We start from the raw sequence: 20,200 nt of genomic DNA on the forward strand, positions 1-20,200 counted from the left end.
CTCCCACAGCTCTTGGCATATGTATCTACCTATGTATCCAATTGTAAATTATTGTTTGTTATTACTGTTGTTGCGGGATTGTCTATGTTGTAGTAATTACCGTTGTTGTCCTTTGTTCTTAGGGTTCCTCTCAGTGTCCTCCCATGCCTTGGTCATGTTTTGCTGACTTCCCCTGTACTGTGTATTGCCTTTCCATTTGCCAATATTAACCCCTGTTTTTATCTAGTTAGTAATTTTCCCTTCCTCTCCTTCATCCCAGGTAACCATAAAAGGATATTTGTTTGTTTGTTTTTCAGTGTGTAAACCTGTTTTTTTTTTTTTTAATAATAGCGGTATCATACAATATTTGTCTTTTGTGATTGACTTATTTCACTCATCATAATGTCCTCCAAACTCATCCACATTGTGAGATGTTTCACAGATTTGTCGTTATTCTACATCAATATGCAGTATTCCATTGTGCGTGTATACCACTGTTTGTTTATCCATTCATCTGTTGATGGGCACTTAGGTTGTTTCCATCCTTTTGCTACTGTGAATAATGCTGCAATGAACATGGGTGTGCATACATCTACTTGTGTCACAGCACTTATTTCTTTAAGGTATATACCTTAAGAGTGGGATTGCTGGTATTTCAATGTTTAACTTTTGACGAAGTGACATGTCGTTTTCCATAGTAGTTGTATATTTTACATTCCTATTTTTGTTTACTAGCAGTGTATAAGAGTTCCAATCACTTGACAATCTCTTCCACATTTTTTTATTTTTTTAATTAGTGCCAGTAATGGTGGGGTGAGATGGCATCTCATTGTAGTTTTGATTTGCATTTCTCTAATGGCTAATGATCACCAACATTTCTTCATGTGTTTGTTAGCTGTCTGAATGTCTTCTTTAAGTGTCTGTTCATATTGTTTGCTCATTTTTTAATCAGATTGTTTGTCTTTTAGTTGTTAAGGTATTGAAGTTTTCTATAAGTTTTAGAGATTAGACCCTTTTCAGATATGTCATAGCCTTTGTTTTTTAGTCTATAGGTTCTATTTTTCCTCTTTTGGAGAAGGATTTCGATAAGCCTAAGCATTTAATTTTTAGGGGCTTCCACTCATCTAGTTCATCTTCTGCTCTTTGTGCATTTTTAATTATGTTTGGTGTTCTATTTATGCCATATATTAGGTCTCCTGGCATTGTCCCCATTTTTTCTTCCATGATCTTTATGAATTTATATTTTATATTTAGTTTTATATTTAGGTCTTTGATCCATTTTGAGTTTGTTCTTGCGTAGTGTGAGGAATGGGTCCCGTTTCATGTTTTTTTACAAATGGACATCCAGTTTTGCCAGGACCGTTTGTTAAAGAGACTGTCTTTTCCTCATTTAATGGACTTTGGGCCTTTGTCAAAGATCAGCTGTTCATAGGTGGATGGATTTATGTCTGAGTTCCATTAGTGTGTCTGTTGTTGTACCAGTACAAGGTTGTTTTGACTACCGTGGCTGTAGAGTAGGTTCTGTCTTTCAGTCTCGCTCCATTGAGAATAATGTTGGCTGTTGGTTTTGTGTAAATGCCCTTTTTATGTTGAGGAATTTCCCTTCTATTGCTCTTTTGCTGAGAGTTTTGTACCAGAAATGGGTGTTGGACTCTGTCAAACGGCTTCTCAGTGTCAATTTAAGTAATGATGTGGTTCTTTTCTTTTGTTTTACGTGGTGGGTTGTGTTATTTAGTTTTCTAATGTGGAACAATCCTTGCATACCCGATATGATTCCCAGTTGGTTGTGATGTATTTTTTTTTTTAATATGCTGTTGAATTCTATTGGCTAGAATTTTGTTAAGAATTTTTGCATATGTATTCATGAGGGACATTGATCTATAATTTTCTTTTTTTGTGGTGTTTTTGCCTGGCTTTGGTGTGAGGGTTATGTAGTATTCCTTTGTTTTCTATGCTCTGAAATAGTTTGAGTAGTACTGGTGTGAGCTTTTCCGTGAATGTTTGGTAGTATTCTCCAGTGAAGCCATCTGGGCCAGGCTTTTGCTTTTGTTGTTGTTGGAAGTTTTTTTTAATTATCTCTTCTTTTTTTTTTTTACGAGTCTGTTCAGTTTTTCTGCCTCAGTTTGTGTTAGTTTAGGTAGGTGATGTGTTTCTAGAAATTTGTCCACTTCCTCTACATTTTCAAACTTGTCGGAGCACAATTTTTCATATTATTCCATTATGATCCTTTTTATTTCAGTTGGGTCAGTTGTAATGTCAACCCATCTTGTTTTTTATTCAATGTACTTGCTTCCTCTCCTGCTTTTCTTTTGTCAATTTGGCCAATGATTTGTTGATTTTGTTGATCCTTTCAAAGGACCAACTTCCGGTCTTGTTGATTCTTCCTGTTGTTTTTTTGTATCCTCTATTGCATGTATTTCCGCACTAATCTTTATTATTTCCTTTCTTCTGGTGACTGTAGGTGTCTTTTGTGGCTTTCTTTCTGTTTGTTCAAGTTGTAGTGTTAATGTTTTGATTTTGGCCCTTTCTTCTTTTTTAATGTGTGTGTTTATTGCTATAAATTGATCTTTGAGCACCGTTTTTGCTATGTCCCCCAAGGTTTTGTAAGATGATTTCATTCTCATTTGATTCTAGGAATTTTTGATTCCCTCTTGGATTTCTTCTATTACCTAGTGATTTTTAAGTAAGGTGATATTCATTTCCATGTCCTCAATTTTCTTTCTTTGCTATTGCTGCTATTGATTTCTACTTTTATGGCTTTGTGATCAGAGAAAATGCTTTGTATTATTTCAATACTTTGGATTTTGTTAATGCTTTGTTTGTAGCCTAAAATGTGGTCTATTCTGGAGAATATTCCATGGGTGTTAGAAAAGAAAGTGTACTTTGCTGCTGTTGGGCGGAGTGCTCTGTTCATGTCCAGTTGGTTGATTGTGGCATTTAGATCTTCTGTGTCTTTGCTGAGTTTCTTTTAGATGTTCCATCCTTCACCAAAAGTGGTGTGTTGAAGTTTCCTACTATGTTTGTGGAACTGTTTATTTCTCTTTTTATTGTTTTTATAGTTTGCTTTTTGTACTTTGGAGCTCTGTCACTGGGTACGTATATATTTATTATGGTTATATTGTCCTGGTGGATTGACCCTTCAATCATTATTTAATGTCCTTTCTTTTTTTTTGTGATGAATTTTTCCTTAAAGTCTATTTTATCAGATATTAATATTGACACTCCTCATCTGTTTTAGTTAGTTACTGTTTGCTTTACAATGTTTTTCCATATAAAACTAATGTTTTAGTTCATTTATGTCTTTGTGTCTAAGGTGTGTCTCCTGTAGACAGCATATTGGTGGGTCATGTTTTTTTTTAATTCATTCTGCCATTCTCTGTTTCATCACTAGTGCATTTAAGCCATTTACATTCAGTGTGATTATTGATAGGTATGAGTTTACTGTTGTCATTTTGTTGGCTTTTTTTTTTTTCTGTTTTTTGTGGTGTCAGTGGTTTCTTTGCTTAATTTTCTGTGCTGAGTTCTTTTTGATAGTGGATTTTCTTTTACTTTCTTTCATTATTTTTATTTTTGTGTTTACTGAGCCTATGTTTTTCTTTTTTATTTGATAAGTAGGTTTGTTAACTCTTTTTGTGGTTACCTTGCAATTTATCACTTTCTTCCTAAGTTTAAAAAAAAAAAAAGTTTAAGCCACTCTTTATTTCTTGATATCACCTTCAATTCTTCTCCATATGAAAATTCTATAACTATACCATTTATTCCGTTTTGTTTTGATGTTGTCATCATTTACAGATTGATAGCTCTTGTTGCCTTTTTTCAGCCTTTTAGCTTTGTTTTGTTTTGGAGAATTTTTTATCTGAGTTGTTATCTGGCTAATGTTGTCCTGTGTCTTAATCTCAGGTTGTTGTCTGGTGGTGGTGATTCTCTATCTGAAGGATCCTGTTTAATATTCCATCTAAGTTTGGTCTGGGTTCTAAAAATTCCCTTAATTTCTGTTTAACTGGAATGTCCTAACTTCACCATTGTTTTTGTTTTGGGCTTTTATTTGGGAGATAATTTTGCTGCATATATACGTTTTGGTTGGCAATTTTTTTTTCTTTCAAGGTTTAATATGTGTCCCCCCATTTCCTTCTTGCCTACATGGTTTCTGCCTAATAATCAGAGCTTAGTCTTGTTGATTTCCCTTTTGTAGGTGACTTTTTATGGGGAAACCCTGGTGGCATAGTGGTTAAATGCTACGGCTGCTAACCAAAGGGGCAGCAGTTTGACTCCACCAGGAGCTCCTTGGAAACTCGATGGGGCAGCTCTACCCTGTCTTATAGGGTCACTAAGAGTCAGAATCTACTCGATGGCACTGGGTATGGTTTTTTTGGTATTAGGTGACTTTGTTTTTCCCTAGCTGCTTTCAGGGTTATTTCTTTGTCTTTGGTTTTGGCAAGTTTGATTATGATGCTTCTTGATGACTTTCTTTTGGGGTATCTCCTCTATGGTCTTCATTCAGCTTCTTGGATAAGTACCTTCTCTTCTTTCATGATATTAGGCAAGTTTTCTGCCAGCAAATCTTTGACAATTCTCTCTGTGTTTTCCATTGCCTCCCCCTCTTCTGGAACTCTGATCACACCCAATTTTTTTGCTCTTGATGGTGTCCTACATAGCTCTTGCATTTTTTTCATCTTTCTTTATGCTTTTTTTCTGACTTTTCCTCAAACAAATTTGGGTCAAGTAATTTGTCTACAGATGCACTGATTTTGTCTTCTTTTGTTTCAATTCTGCTGCTATCCTTCTATGGAATTGTCTATTTCTGAAATTTTATTGTTAATCTTTTGGATTTCTGTATGTTCTTTCTGTATGTTTTCTAATTGAGTCTTTCATCATTTTGTTCTTGTATTGTTATTCTGAATTCTACTGTTTTTTGTGTTTTCCTTGATATCTGTCTTTATCTCTTGGAAAGCCCTGTATATTAGTCTTTTGAATTCTTTATCAGGTAGTTCCATTGCCTTTCTTCCTCTGGAAAGTTTTCTGGTTCTATATTTTGGTCACTTGCTGGAGTCATCTTGTCCTTCTTTGTATGATTTTATATTGTCTGTTGTCTCCAAGGCATCAAGATGTTATTATGTTTATTAATTTATGTTTGTTTGCTACATCCTGAATTTTTGTTTTGTTTTGATAAATCCAGATATGCTTAGCCTATGTACTACTATGGTCACTAATCTAGCCACATTGAGGCTCTCATCTCCTGTCTCCAGGTGGGTGTGGCAGTGACTGGGTGTGTGAGGGCAAGTCTCTGTTAGTCTTGCAGGGCTGCTGAGGAGGTAGCTGTAGTTTCTGGTGAGCTGATTATCTGTTCAGCTGGTCACACAGCTGTGGGTGCAAGGAGCTTCTCCTTGGTTGCAGGGTTGGCCACTTTGTGTACACTCTGCAAATTGCTGTGTGGTCAAGTCAAGAGAGCCCATGTCACTGGTCACCATTGGAGCTGGGCCATGATTCCTGGTATTGTGTGATTTTCTTATATGTTGTAAATTCTGCCTTTATGATGTTAATGAGGAGGATTGACAACAGTTGTGTTAGTGAGGCAGGACTCAACCTACAAGACTTGATTGTCCCTTGAGATATAAAAGAGAGAAGTGAACAGATCTCACCAATGGTCCCAGGTGTACTGTGCTGCACTAGAGAGTTCAGATGGGCACAGCCCTCCAATTGTAGGGGCAGGGCGGAGGGATACAAGGGTGAGGCAGGGATGATTTTCTTGTAAATGGGTATCTGGTTAGAGGTCGAGTCCCTGTCTGCTAAGAACGTGTTATGGGGAAGATTGTGCAGCCAGTCTTCCTGCCCCTGATGCAGGTAACTACAGGGAATAGGAGGCACCAGTGGTCCTCAGTTCCACTGCACATGTGGCTGGATGGAGTGGGAGGTCCCACTGGCTCTCAGGCCCCCAGTGCAGGCAGCTAGAGAGAGTGAGAAATATTGCCAGGTCTCTGGTCCCCAGTGTGAGTGACTGGATGGAGTGGAGGGCAATGCGAGTCCTCAGGTTGCTGGCAAGTGGGGCTGGAGGGAGTAGAGGGCACTGCTGGCCCTCAGATTCCCAGCATAGGTGACTGGAGAGAGTGAGAGGTACCATTAGCCCTCAGATCCCTGGCGTGGGTGGCCAGAGGGAGTAGGAGGAATCATTGGTATTTAAGCCATTGGCATGAGTGGCTGAAGGGAGTAAGAGGTGCTATAGGTCTGTGGGCGCCTAGTGCAAGTGGCTGAGCCTCCAGTTTATAGGCTCATCGCTTAGTGGTCTGGACAGTGGCGCGCATTTCTGGACTGTTAATACCTGTGGGGCAGGGACATGGGGAAGGATGGTATGGAAAGGCCTACAGGCCCATAGGCCACTGGCATGAGGGCTTAGCTTATTGCGGTGAGTGGGGTGTGTGCGCTTTACTTTCGCAGGGCAGGAAGCACTTCTGCCTTGCTCTGAACGTAAGTGTAGTCTCTCCTGCTTGGCTGTACTAGGTTATGGGGGTTTCATCTGGGAACACTACTTGCTTTGTCTCAGCTAGCAGGATGCTGGTGATCTGTATTTCTCTGTGTCTGCTGTTTTTATACTGTCCTTCCTTCCACTTGGCATTTGGTTTGATTCTTCAGCCTTGTGTTTGATGCTTAGGGCTCCAAAGTTGTCATCTATGTCCAATTCACTTGTTTTCTTGGCTCTTTGTTGTAAATAGGTTGTTATGACGTGTGTCTGACTACTCTGTCTTCTTTCCTAGGCTATAATCTTTTCATGAGCAGATTATCATGACCTTTTCTCACAGGAGCTGCTGGTGGGTTCGAATTCCTGACCTTTTGGTTAGCAGCTAAGTGCATGACCATTTTACCATAAGGGCAGCTACTGTAAGTTTCTTAAAGCACAAATATGATTATTTCACTGTTCTGCCTCAATGGCTTTTATCACTTCTAAGCTATAGACCAAGTTCCTTACCATACACTATAAGGTTCTTCTTGTCTTGAACCTTTTTTTTCTAATTTTATTTATTTATTCCAAATTGATCTGTTTCTTCATGCTTCTGGGTTTCCCTATTCCTAGATAACTCTTGCTACACTTTCTCAGTTAATTAACTTTATTCATCATATAGATCTTAACATAAATGTCGTTTTTCAGACCACAGCAGATAGCACTGTTATGAGCTTTCATAGCACTTTGTTCTTTTCTTCACATTGATTATCACCATTATAATTCTCCAATGTGTGATTAGTTACTTAATGTTGAGCTTCACTAGTAAATAGCAAACTGCATCAAGGCAGAGTCTGTGTTTTATCTCAGAATGTAACTTAATGCTTGTTTTATAGGGGGTGCTCATGGTAGCTACTCAATATTTGTTAAATAAGTACACTAATGCATTTCTTTTTCAAAGGATTTTTGTGGCTGTTGGTGAAGGTGTTTGTTTAATATCAGAGTTTAAAATGCAATGGCATCTGATTCTTTCAACAGCTCTGGTTTATCTCTCTTTTTTTTTGTTTTTGTTCCTTTTAGGTAACAAACGCAAGTCAATGAGTATAACAAATTATTCTGTGGTGTCTGAATTTGTGTTCCTGGGACTTTCTAACTCTAGGCCTATGCAGCATTTTATTCTTTCCTGCTCTACCATTTCATATATATCAATTGTGCTTGGAAACCTCCTGGTTGCGTTAACAGTGACTTTTGACTCTCATTTGCATTCCCCTATGTACTTCCTGTTAGCCAACCTCTCAATTATGGATTTGTGTTTTTCTACTGTAACAGTTCCTAAGATGCTCTCTGACCTGTATTCTGGGAAAAACACCATATCATTTCAAGGGTGTGTCATCCAGATTTTTATACTTCATGTCTTGGGTGCATCTGAGATGATGCTGCTCATAGCCATGGCCTTGGATCGATATGTAGCCATATGTAAGCCCCTCAACTACCTGAACATCATGAGTCCATGGATGTGCATTTGGCTTGTGTTCGGTGCTTGGGTTTTTGGTATCATTCATTCAGGGTTCCAGCTAGCATTTGTTGCCCATTTGCATTTTTGTGGCCCTAATGAGATAGACAGCTTTTACTGTGATCTACCGTGGTTTATCAAACTTGCCTGCGCAGACACCTACAAACTGGAGTTCATTGTTACTGCCAACAGTGGGATTGTTTCCATGGGAACTTTCTTCTTATTAAATTTCTCCTACATGTTCATCCTGGTCACTGTATGGAAACACTCTTCAAGTGCTCTATCCAAGGCCTTCTCTACATTGTCAGCTCACATCACTGTGGTGGTTTTGTTCTTTGGACCGTGCATTGTTGTCTATATGTGGCCATGTCCCACAGTGCCGGTGGATAAATTTCTTTCAGTTTTGGACTTTTTGATTACACCTCTCTTGAATCCTGCCATCTACACATTGAGAAACAAGGACATGAAGATGGCAATGAGGAAACTGAGTAGTCAATTCCTGAGTTTGAGAAAAATCTAAGTAAAAGAGAGCACATGTTGCATTGGGTATTTTCAAACCACTTCAAGAAACACAAATGCTTAAATAAATATACAAAATTAGGAATTTACTTGATAAGATACCCCAAGTATTTGTTGTATAGACCATCATATTCAATCATGTGTGTTACTTGTTCCAAATTCAGGACAGAAATGTATTGGGTTGTTTTATTCAAAATCAAAGATTTATTTATTGCATATTTAATTAATCATTTATTGAGTTATTTCTATGTATTTCAGGACTTTCAAATACTGAAAGCACATATTCTTTTTGTGTACCCTATATTTTTAATTGTCCGTAGATAATGCTGAAAAGTTTTTTAAAAATCCAGACCATAGTGCTCTAGTCACAGAACCACTAATGGTTTCTGTTATTTTCCTCTATTTATTGAAGTTGTCAAGGATTTCATTTTACTTGGATCCACAATCAGCAGCCATGGAAGCAGAAGTCAAGAAATAAAGATGTATTGCATTGGGCAAATCAGCTGCAAAACACCTCCTTGAAGTGTTAAAAGGTGACAATATCACTTTGAGGACTAAAGTGCACCTGACCCAATTCTCACATTCATGTGAAAGCTGGACAGTGAGTAAGGAAGACCAAAGTTTGAGTTATGGTGTTGGTGAAGAATATTGAATACACCATGAACTGCCAGAAGAGTCAACACATCTGTCTTGGAAGAAGTTCAGTCAGAGTGCTCCCTCTAAGAAAGTATGGCTAGACTTTGTCTCGCATACCTTGGATATGTTAACAGGAAGGACCAGTCCCTGGAGAAGGACATCAAGCTTGGTAAAATATAGGGTCAGTGAAAAAGATGAAGACCCTTTACAAGTTGGATTGACACAGAGGCTGTAACAATGGGCTCAAACATAGCAACTATTGTGAGTATGGTGCAGAACCAAGCAGCATTTCCTTCTGTTGCACACAGGGTTGCTATGAATCGGAACCAACTTGACAGCATCTAACAACAACAACATGGATTGGAAAGTGTATTCATACAAAAGGATAAAAAAACTCTCATCACATTAATTCCTTTGAAACAAAGTAACCTGTGCTCTATGTTGATTTATATTTTATGTTCATTGCTTTATTACTTAGTTCAAAAATGCTCTGAATTACTCATTTTAAAAGACAAATCATTGTAAGCCTCACTATTTTTTAATCTAAATTCACTATTTTACGATATTCAGAATAGACAGTTGACTAATAGGTTATGATATATTTCACATTAACTCTCTATTTAGGAAGTTGTTTAGGAATTGGGTGACAGTCCTGATAAATGTTTATGGGAAGTTCAAGGAAAAGCAGACTATAACCTTGGAAAAGCTGAAAGTATGGCCTCAGGCATTAGACAGTCTGGATTCAAATTTATCAACTTTCAAGGAAAATACTCAAACTTTTGTAGGCATTGTGAAATACACAGAATGCAGAACTTATCAAACAATATCATTAACATCACACACAAGTACAATTTTGCTGAAAATCATTCAAAAGTGGTTGCAGCAGTGCATTGAGAAGAAACTGCCAGAAATTCCAGCTAGATTTAGAAGATGACATGGAAAAAGGGATATCATTGCTGTCGTCAGATGGATCATGGCTGAAAGCAAAGAATACCAGAACGATGTTTACCGTTGTTTTATTGACTATGCAAAGGCATTTGACTGTGTGGATCATAACAAATTATGGATAACATTGTGAATAATGGGAATTCCAAAACTTAATTGTGCTCATGAGGAACCTGTACCTAGGTTAAGAAGCAGTCATTTCAACAGAACAAGGGAATACTGCATGGTTTAAAGTCAGGGAAGCTATGTATCAGGGTTGTATCATTTTACCATACTTATTCAAGCTGTATGCTGAGCAAGTAATCCAAGAAGCTGGACTATATAATGAAGAGCTCACATCAGGATTGGAGGAAAATTAATTAACAACCTGTGATATACAGATGACACAACCTTGCTTGCTGAAAGTGAAGAGGACTTGAGGCACTTACTGATGAAGATCAAAGACCACAGCCTTCAGTATGGATTACACCTCAACATAAAGAAAATAAAAATCCTCACACCTGGACCAATGAGTAACATCATGATAATGGAGAAAAGACTGAAGTTGTCAAGAATTTTGTTTTATTTGGATCCACAATCAACTCCCATAGAAGCAGCAGTCAAGAAATCAAACCATGTATTGCACTGGTCAAATCTGCTGCAAAAGACCTCTTTAAAGTGTTGAAAAGCAAAGATACTTTGAGGACTAAGGTGTGCCTGACCCAAGCCATGGTGTTTTCAATTGCCTTATATGCATGTCAAAGCTGGACAATGAATAGGAAGACCAAAGAAGAATTGATGCCTCTAAATTATGGTGTTGGTGAAGAATATTGAATATACAATGGACTGCCAAAAGAATGGAACAAATCTGTCTTGGAAGAAATATAGCCAGAATGCTCCTTAGAAGCAACGATAGAGAGATTTTGTTTCACACATTTTGGACATGTTCTCAGGAAGGTACAGTCTCTGGAAAAGGGCATGTTTGGTAAAGTAGAGGGTCAGCGGAAAAGAGAAAGTCCCTCAATGAGATGGATTGACACAGTGGCTGCAACAAAGGATCAAGCGTTACAATTGTGAAGATGGGGCAGGACCAGGCAGGGTCTTATTCTGTTGTACATAAGGTTGCTATGAGTTGGAATCGACTTGACGGCACCTAACAAAAACAACATGAAATACATAATTCTTCTTATATTTAAACCCAGTATAGGAATAATTACATTTTGTATGAAAGAGAAAAAGTGCATGAGAGAGATTTAAAACCTGAGAAAGGGAGAAGTGATTGATAGTAGGCGTGTAAACAGAATGGATAGAGAGGCATGATAAGGGATAATTGATATATGGTAGGTTAGAAAACAAGAGGGAGAGCCTCAGATATCATATGTATATCAATGATTTGGCCTGTATCTTCTGCCTTCAGTCTTGTCTGTGTCAATTCCAATTGACTCAAGCTCTCTATCCAGTTCATCTACAGCAGGTTAATATCTATATCTATATCTGCATCTGAATATATCTATACATAAAATACCTGTGTATCTATAGCTATATCCATGTTTTTATATTGCACATTTCATAATTTTTTAAATTTTAACTCAATTTTTATGACTCAGGCAATGAATTTTTTTTTGTTTTTACTTTTTATTTGTAATCTAGGTTCCCTAACCCTTCCCCCAGTCTCCTTTCACAACTTTTTTTTCCAGAAAGTTATAGTTTTTATTCATATTTGAATTGAAATGAAAACTGGTGTTGGAATATATCCTGGGAATTGAGCTATTTTTTTTTCCTAAACATTAAAATATATTTAAGATAGATTTTGTAGGAAGGATAATTGTTTTTGTTCTGTTTTGTTTTTTAATTGTACTTTAGATGCAAGTTTACAGAACAAACCAGCTTTGCATTAAACAGTTGGTACACATATTGTTTTGTGACATTGGTTACCAACCCCATGACATGTCAACACTCTCCCTTCTCAACCGTGGATTCCCTATTACAAGCTTTTCTGTGCCCTCCTGCCTTGTAGTCTTTGCTCCTGGGCTGATGTACCCCTTTAGTTTTATAGTACTGTCCAACCTTTGGCTGAAGGGCAAGCCCCAGAAGTGACTTCATTACTGAGCTAAACGGTGTCTGGGGGCCATAATCTTGGGGTTTCTCTAACCTCTGTCAGGCCAGTAAATCTGGTCTATTTTTGTAAGAATTTTGTTCTACATTTTTGTCCAGCTCTGTCCACAACCCTCCACTGTGATCTCTGTCAGAGAAGTCTGCAGTGGCAACCGAACACCATTCAGTTGTTCTAGACTCAGTCTAGTGGATGCCATGGTAGTTGTGGCCCATCAGTCTTTTGGGCTAATCTTTCCCTTGTGTCTTTAGTTTTCTTCCTACTCTCTTGCTCCTGAAGGGGTGAGACCAGTGAAGTATCTTAGATGGCCGGTCACAAGCTTTTAAGATCCCAGAGGCTACTCACCAAAGTAGAATATAGAACCTTTTCTTTATAAACTATGTTATGCCAGTTGAGCTAGACATTCCCTGAGACCATGGTCTCCACAGCCCTCAGTTCGGCAATTTGGCCCCTCTGGGAGTCTGGATGAATCAATGGAACCTATATGACCCTGCCCTGTGCAAGCTGTGCTGGCCTCCCCAGCACTGTTTACTGTCTCATCCTTCACCAAAGTCACCATCCATCTATTGTCTGTTTGGTATTTTTCCATCCCCATCCCTCCTCTCCCTCATAACCATCAAAGCTTGTTTCTTTTTGTTTGTAAATCTTTTCAAGAGTTTTTATGGTAGTGGTCTCATACAATATTTGTTCTTTTGTGATTGACTTATTTCACTCAGCATAATACCCTCCAGAATCACCCATGTTGTGAGATGCTTAGCAGATTCATCATTGATCTTTATTGTTGAGTGGTACTCCATTGTATTTATGTAGCATAGTTTATCCATTCATCTTTTGATTGGCATCTAGGTTGTTTCCATCTTTTTGCTACTGTGAACAAGGCTGCAATGAACATGGGTATACATATGTCTATTCATGTGATGACTCTCATTTCTCTAGGATATATTATTTTATATTCCTAGGGGTGGGATTGCTGGATCATATGAATTTCTATTTCTGGCTTGCTAAGGAAGCACCATATCATTTTCCAAAACATATGTACCATTTTGCATTTCCGCCAGCAGTGCATAAGAGTTCCAATCATCCCACAGCCTCTCTAGCATTTGTTATTTTCTGTTTTTTAATTCATGCCAGTAATGTCAGGGTGAGATGGCACCTCCTTGTGGTTTTGATCTGCATTTCTCTAAGGGCTAGTGATGGCGAGCATTTCCTTACGCGTCTATTAGCTGCTTGAATGTGTTCTTCGGTGAAGTGTCTGTTCATTTCCTTTGCCCATTTTTTAATTGAATTATTTGCCTTTTTGTTGTACAGTTGTTGGTTTTTCCTATAGATTTTATAGAATGTGCCTTTGTCGTAGCATTTTTTTTTTTTTTTTCCTAGTCTGTAGGTTCTGTTTTTACTCTTTTGGTGAAGTCTTTTGATGAACGTAAGTGTTCAGTTTTTAGAAGATCCCAGTTATCTAGCTTACCTTCTGGAGTTTGTGTTGTTAGTTATGGTTTATATCCTGTTAATGCTGTGCATTAGGACCTCTAGCATTGATCCTATTTTTTCTTCTATGATCTTTACAGTTTTTGGTTTTATATTTAGGTCTTTGATCTATTTTGAATTAGTTTTTGCATATGGGTCTTGTTAAGATGAATATTTTTTGACCCTGGGCTCAAATAGATGTTGATTTGAGCCCAGATTATTAGCTGACCTATTTTCTTATATAACTCATATAACCTTTCTATTGTTCAAGACTTGGGTTCCAAGGCTTTATTGTATGATTATTTCATATATATGGTAATAACTCACCAATTATGAAATTGGTGTAATTTATGTTTGGCTTTGATAAATAAAAAATTTGAACTTAATTTCCTGTTAATTTGGGAGTACACTTGGGCCTGAATATCTGTGATCCAAAATTATTTTTGGATTATAAATTTAGTGATATTTTATGTTTATTCTTTTCATGATCTTATTTTTTTGCTTAGCAATTGTATTCATAACTGGATTCATCTGCATTAAATTAAAAAGGGCAAAAATAAAGGCAGTTTTCTACATTCTGCATCCGACTTTGAAGAGTGGCTTCTGGGGTCTTAAATGCTAGCAAGCAGCCATCTAAGATGCATCAATTTGTCTTAACCCACCTGGATCAAAGGAGAATGGAGAACACCAAGGACACAAGGCGATTACGAGCCCAAGAGACAGAAAGGGCCACATGAACCAGAGACTACATCATCCTGAGACCAGAAGAACTAGATGGTGCCTGACTACCACCGATGACTGCCCCGACAGAGAACACCCTAGAGAACCCCTGGGGGAGCAGGAGAACAGTGGGATGCAGACCCCAAATTCTCATAAGACCAGACTTAATGGTCTGACTGAGACTAGAAGTATCCTGGTGGTCATGGCCACCAGACCTTCTATTGGACCAGGAAGGAACCATTCCCAAAGCCAACTCTTCAGACATGGATTGAACTGGACAATGTGTTGGAGAGGGATGCTGGTGAGGAGTAAGCTTCTTGGATCAGGTGGACACTTGAGACTATGTTGGCATCTCTTGTCTGGAGGGGAGATGAGATGGTGGAGGGGGTTAGAAGAGGGAGTGGAGGGAAACAGTGGACTGTCTCATCAGGGGGAGAGTAATTGGGAGTGTGTAGCAAGGTGTATATGGGGTTTTGTGTGAGAGACTGACTTGATTTGTAATCTTTTACTTAGAGCACAATAAAAATTATTAAAAATAAATAAATAAAGCCAGTTTTCTACTGGAGTAATTTGCTGTGCTTTTGAAGCTGGGGAAATGAATGCAGGTTACAGTGGTAAACTCAAAAATGCTGAAGGACAAAACTAAATCCCCTGAAATCTCACAGGCAGAGGAAAAAGGGATCCATCAGGGTCACAGTCAAAACCTGGAAAGAACATAATTAAAAAGCAGGAACAAACCACAGTGGATTGAGTCTTATGAAATCTACAATCCAGGCTGAAGTCACCTCAGTCCCCGATTGAATTTAGGTGGTCCATCTTAACTCTATTATATCTAATAGAGAAAAGATTAAATGGTTTCTGGAGGAATACATCTGATTAGAGCTCTGTGATCTTTTATATCCAATATGAAACATTCACAAAATAATAATGACATATGGTAAGAAGCCGAAATTTGTGGCTCAGAATTAAAAGGAAAATAGTCAGTAGAAGCATACCGTAGATGATTCAATTGTGAAGTTAGTAGACAAATGTTTAAAATAACCATTATTTTAAAGATATTAAGAAGAAAAGTTTAAAAAAATGGATGAAATTTTGAAGAATTTCAATAGAAAAATTGAATATGTAAGAAACAACTAAGTGACCTTTTAGAACTAAAAATATGGAACTATAAATTTAGGTTAGGCTTAAAAGGTAACTTGGCACAACAGAAGAATCGGTGGACTCAAAAGATAGGCTAAAAGAAATTATCATAAGTGAAACAGAGATACAAAAGAAATTTAAAAGGAAGTAAAACAGAATGTAACAGGCAGGTGGGAAAAATGAAATGCTCTAACACATGTGTAAATGAACCCTAGACTGAAAGGAGGAAAAGAACAAGAAGTAATATTTGAAGAACAGTGACTGAGGATTTTCTAAAATTGATCAGAAGCATCAATCCAAGATTCAAGAAGTGCAGTAAATACTAAAATGGATAAATACAAAACAAATCACACTGCAGGCACATAGTCACTTTCATGAAAACGAAAGACAAAGGTAATGTGCATTAAGCAGCCACAAAAAAGAAACATTATTTTCAAGAAAACAACTAAACGGCTGGTGACTGACACTCAACAGAAAATGTGAACACCAGAAGGCAATATAATATTTGAAGTGTTGAAACAAATTTGTCACCAAAAATTGTACATCCAGAGACAACATCATTCAAATATGAAATCATTTTCAGATAAACAATAACAGGAAATTGTTACTAGAAGAAGCCCAGGGTAAATTTAATGAGGCTAAAAAATACATTTACTCCAGTAAGCTGTAAGGGAGGAATTAAAATCGCCAAAAAGAATAAATATAAAGAATATTTCTCATTTAAGACAATAATTACAATGGCAATAACAACAACAATATCTTTTTGGTGCTATAATATTAGTAGAAATGATTTTTTAAGTTTTTTTTTTTTTCTCTTTTTTGTTACTGTGAGTGCATGGTGGTAAGGAATACCATGAAAACTAACACAGCTTGATCCCACATTGCCTTCAATTGTGCTAAAACACACCTGCAGTTTTTATTCACATTGCATTTGCAAAAAAAAAAAAAATCAAAATATTTATCCAAGTGCGTAACTGTGTAAGTCAGAAGGTCTTCATATGCTTCCATCACAGCAACTTATAACAGCAGATTGAATGCAGAGGCAGATAAAAAACTACTGCTTCTACTAAACCATATGTTAAAAAACATTACAAAAATGGAAAACAAGGTGATTGTAACTTCATCCTTCATTTTTTTTGTAATTTTTTTAAAAGATATTTATTAAGTTCATATACAATGCATTTATGTTTGCTCCTTAAATAAGTTAACGAATAAGTATTGTAATTTTTTCATTTTTAATCTATGAAATTATAAATCTTAATAGTTATAAACTACATAAACAGAAGATGTTTGGCGTCCTCTATCATATCTAAGAGTATCAGGGGTTCCTGAAACCAAAAAATCTGAGAACCACTGGCTTAGATTACCTGTGGATTACTAATTCCATATCTTGCGATTTACAACTTTATTTGACTGTGATGGGTGTGAATATATGAAGAGCTGATGCCCTGAATCTTTGCTCAGACTATTCTTACCTCAGTTTACTTGGGACCCTCGTACTTATTTGTTCACAGTGAGTAGATTTATTGTTTCATTAATGTCATAAAGACAATTTTTTTTTTTTAATGGGTTAAGTATTGGAATCCTAATTCTAGAAAGTAGTAGCTGTCCCGGGTTTATGGGAGTAACAGAACTTCAGATACGGCAAATAAATAGTAGCTCAGCTTTATTCTACACTTTTCTTTGTGTGGGTCCAGAGAACAGATTACCATACATCTGTGTAGGCTGCTTAACATTCCAACGTCCACACAGGGCGCAGCGCACACTTTAGTCCCAACTATGGCAGACTTACCACCAACGACATGCCAACATGGAAACATGCTTCTTCACATGCTACAGTGCGTGTTTAATGTTATATATTTCCACAGTTCTGATATTCAAACAGTTCCAAAATAAAAGATTATTTACTTATCTGTAACTTAATATGGTTGAACAACCTAACCTGACCTGAACTGGTGGGAAGCTACTCATGGTTATTTATCATCTTCAAGTGTGAATATTTATATATTTTTCTGCAAGAATAGTAACAATTTTAATTAAAGGCTTATGCCCCTGACACTATTGGAAGCATTACAAAATATACAGGACCCTGTTATCTTTTTTAAAACGTGAAATCTGAAGCACATCTGGCTCAATCGGTTTCAGCTAATGGAATGTTGCATACATTTCTGAGGCATAAGAAGAAGTTGCCATTGATTTGATTCTGACTCACGGCTACCCCATATGTGTCAGAGTAGAACTGTCCTCATAAGGTTTTCAATAGCTATGACCTTTTGGAAATAGATCACCAGCAATTTACTGAGGTGCCTCTGGAGGATCCAAACCATCAACCTTTTGGTTAGTAGCCAAGTCCTTAACCATTCACATCACCTATAAACTACTTTTGAGGCATACATACCAGTTGCCATTAAGTCAATTCCGACTCATAGTGACCCTAGGACAGAGTAGAGCTGCCCCATAGGTTTTCTAAAGAGCACCTGGTGGATTTGAACTGCTGACCTTTTGGTCAGTAGCTGAGCATTTAACCACTGAGCCTCCAGGTCTTCCTTTGAGGCATAGAGTAGGGTTGCTTCCTAAAAAGGAGAACATTTTGTTATGTCTAGTGAAGAAAAAAAATCATGAACTTTTCACATAATCTAGTGCTAGCAGTTCATCTGAGCACAGCAGTGAATTAGCGGGCAGTTTATTCTTTTACAGTTAGACTTCTTGTCTTACCTTCATAACATTTCTAGTCCTTCTTTTATCTGCTCTCATGAAATTACTCACTGATTTACTAATAGAAAGAGAAGAAGGAAACTAACGGTGTTAATACATGCATTCTTGTTTTTAATGTTTGTCTTCTAAAGAAAATCGTACTATTTCACAAATGACCAAACAGATTATGATTAGCACTCTTTTTTTTTTTTTTTTCTGAATGTGGTGGAGAATGTTTAACAATTTACAACTGTCTCTCCAGAAAAAGTTAGCTAGAATGAAAGCTAATTGAAAGAAAACTTAATTTTTATAAGTAAAATAGCAATTTTCAATTCACTGGCTTATTAAAAATATAAAATTGAAGACATATGGGATATGCTTAGCTCAAAGAAATCCTTAGCATAATAAAATATTTCAAGAGGTTATGGTTGCCTCAGCAGCAGTATCATGAGTATTGTTATATATATATCAAATCTCTTTTAAACACAACCAAAATCATTATTGTAAAGGCCGTCTAAATTTCCTAGACAGGAAATCATTTTGCAATCATGAATAATTGATTGTGGAATGGGATAGAGTTGACACAAACCAGACATTTGGATATACACATTCTTCCATATGTGAATTGGGAACTGCTTTTTTTTTTTTCCTAGTTCAGAGTAACAGGACAGATGTGACTAATTTATGGAGCTTACAGTAAACATTCTGATAATGTGAGACCCTGAAATACCCACTGAATTCCATATGCTAATGTCGTAGTCTCTCCATGGCATTTTTAATCTCTTTGTTTCTTAGAGTATATCTGGATTCAGGAGAGGTGTGATGACTGCGAGACACTTATCCACCCAGGTGATGCTGGCCACCCAGGCCACAGATAGATAAAGATGCATCACCCAAAGAACAACATCACCACTGTGCTGTGGGCAGTACAGGCAGAAAGAACCTTGGATGCCTCATCTTTAAAGAAAAGGCAGACAGTGAACAGAATATAAGAGTAGGAGATCAGCAACAGGATGAGGCCGATGGTCAGCAGTACCCCACTGTCAACATTTATCAACAGTTCCAGGATATAGGTGTCCATGCAGGCTAGCTTCATCACCACCGGAATATCACAGAAAAAGCTGTCCAATTCCCTAGGTCCACAGAAAGGGAGCTTTACAATCATAGCTAGTTGACTTATTGAAGGTACAAAGCCAATGGTCCATGATGTCATCACTAACCCAATGCACATTTGTCTGTTCATGATGCTGAAGTAAGAGAGTAGCTTGCAGATGGCCACATAATGGTCATAGGCCATCGACACAAGCAGCACCATCTCACCACCTCCACAGAAACCTTCAAAGAAAACCTGGCACATGCAGCCTCCAAAGGAGATGTTCCTTGAGAAAGTCTGTGATGGTTTTAGGGGTAATGACTGAGGAAAGGCAGAAGTCAATGAAAGAGAGATTAGCCAAGAGGAAGTAGTACACAGGGGAGCGGAAACAGAGGTCAGTAAAGATTAAGGGAGCGGTGAATATGTTGCCTAAAATGGTGACTAAATAAGCTGAAGAAAATATCACCAGGAGGAAAGCCTGGAGTTTCCATGAATCACAAAGTCCAAGAATAATAAATTGAGAGATTGTAGACTGGTTTACTTCTACCATTCAGTCCAGTTAGTTTTAAAATTATCTGAAGATTGTAGGTTTTAGTTGCTGTTGAGTTGATTCTTACTTGTGGCAGTCCCATATGTGACAGAGTAGAATTGCTCCATAGGGTTTTTTGGCTATAATCTTAAGGAAGCAATCATCACACCTTTTTACCTGTGCACTGCTGGTGAGTTTAAACCATCAAACTTTAGTTAGCAGTTGAGCGCAAGCTGTTTGCACAACTTAGGACCCTCATCTGCAAATAAAGACATGAAATTAGATTTTCTGAGTAAATTGTATATGAACCCAGAGGATTTCTTATACATTGCTGATGGAAGTGTATTCCGGTATAATCACTTTGAAAAACAGTCTGGCCTTATCTTGTAAAGTTCAACATTTACACATCCTATGACCCAACAATTCTACCCTATGTATATACC

At 37.4% G+C, this 20,200-nt stretch overlaps 1 protein-coding gene and 1 pseudogene across 1 annotated transcript; one reads left to right on the top strand and one right to left on the bottom strand.

Annotated features, from left to right (window-relative positions):
- The first annotated feature begins 7,408 nt into the window (after nucleotides 1-7,408).
- LOC100654916 (olfactory receptor 4F15-like) lies at nucleotides 7,409-8,445 on the top strand. Its single transcript, XM_064291950.1, has one exon. The coding sequence runs from the start codon at nucleotides 7,423-7,425 to the stop codon at nucleotides 8,443-8,445; it is 1,023 nt and encodes a 340-aa protein (XP_064148020.1). The 5' UTR covers nucleotides 7,409-7,422.
- A 10,437-nt stretch (nucleotides 8,446-18,882) lies between these two features.
- On the bottom strand, nucleotides 18,883-19,803 carry LOC100659404 (olfactory receptor 4K14-like; annotated as a pseudogene).
- Between the last annotated feature and the right edge of the window lie 397 nt (nucleotides 19,804-20,200).

The sequence above is a fragment of the Loxodonta africana genome, chromosome 10 (assembly GCF_030014295.1).
Source record: "Loxodonta africana isolate mLoxAfr1 chromosome 10, mLoxAfr1.hap2, whole genome shotgun sequence".
In the NCBI taxonomy this organism is placed as follows: Eukaryota; Metazoa; Chordata; class Mammalia; order Proboscidea; family Elephantidae; genus Loxodonta; species Loxodonta africana.

What these genes read in the sequence shown, in the direction of transcription:
- LOC100654916 (XM_064291950.1), top strand. Translation starts at nt 7,423, where the DNA reads ATGCAATGGCATCTGATTCTTTCAACAGCTCTGGTTTATCTCTCTTTT.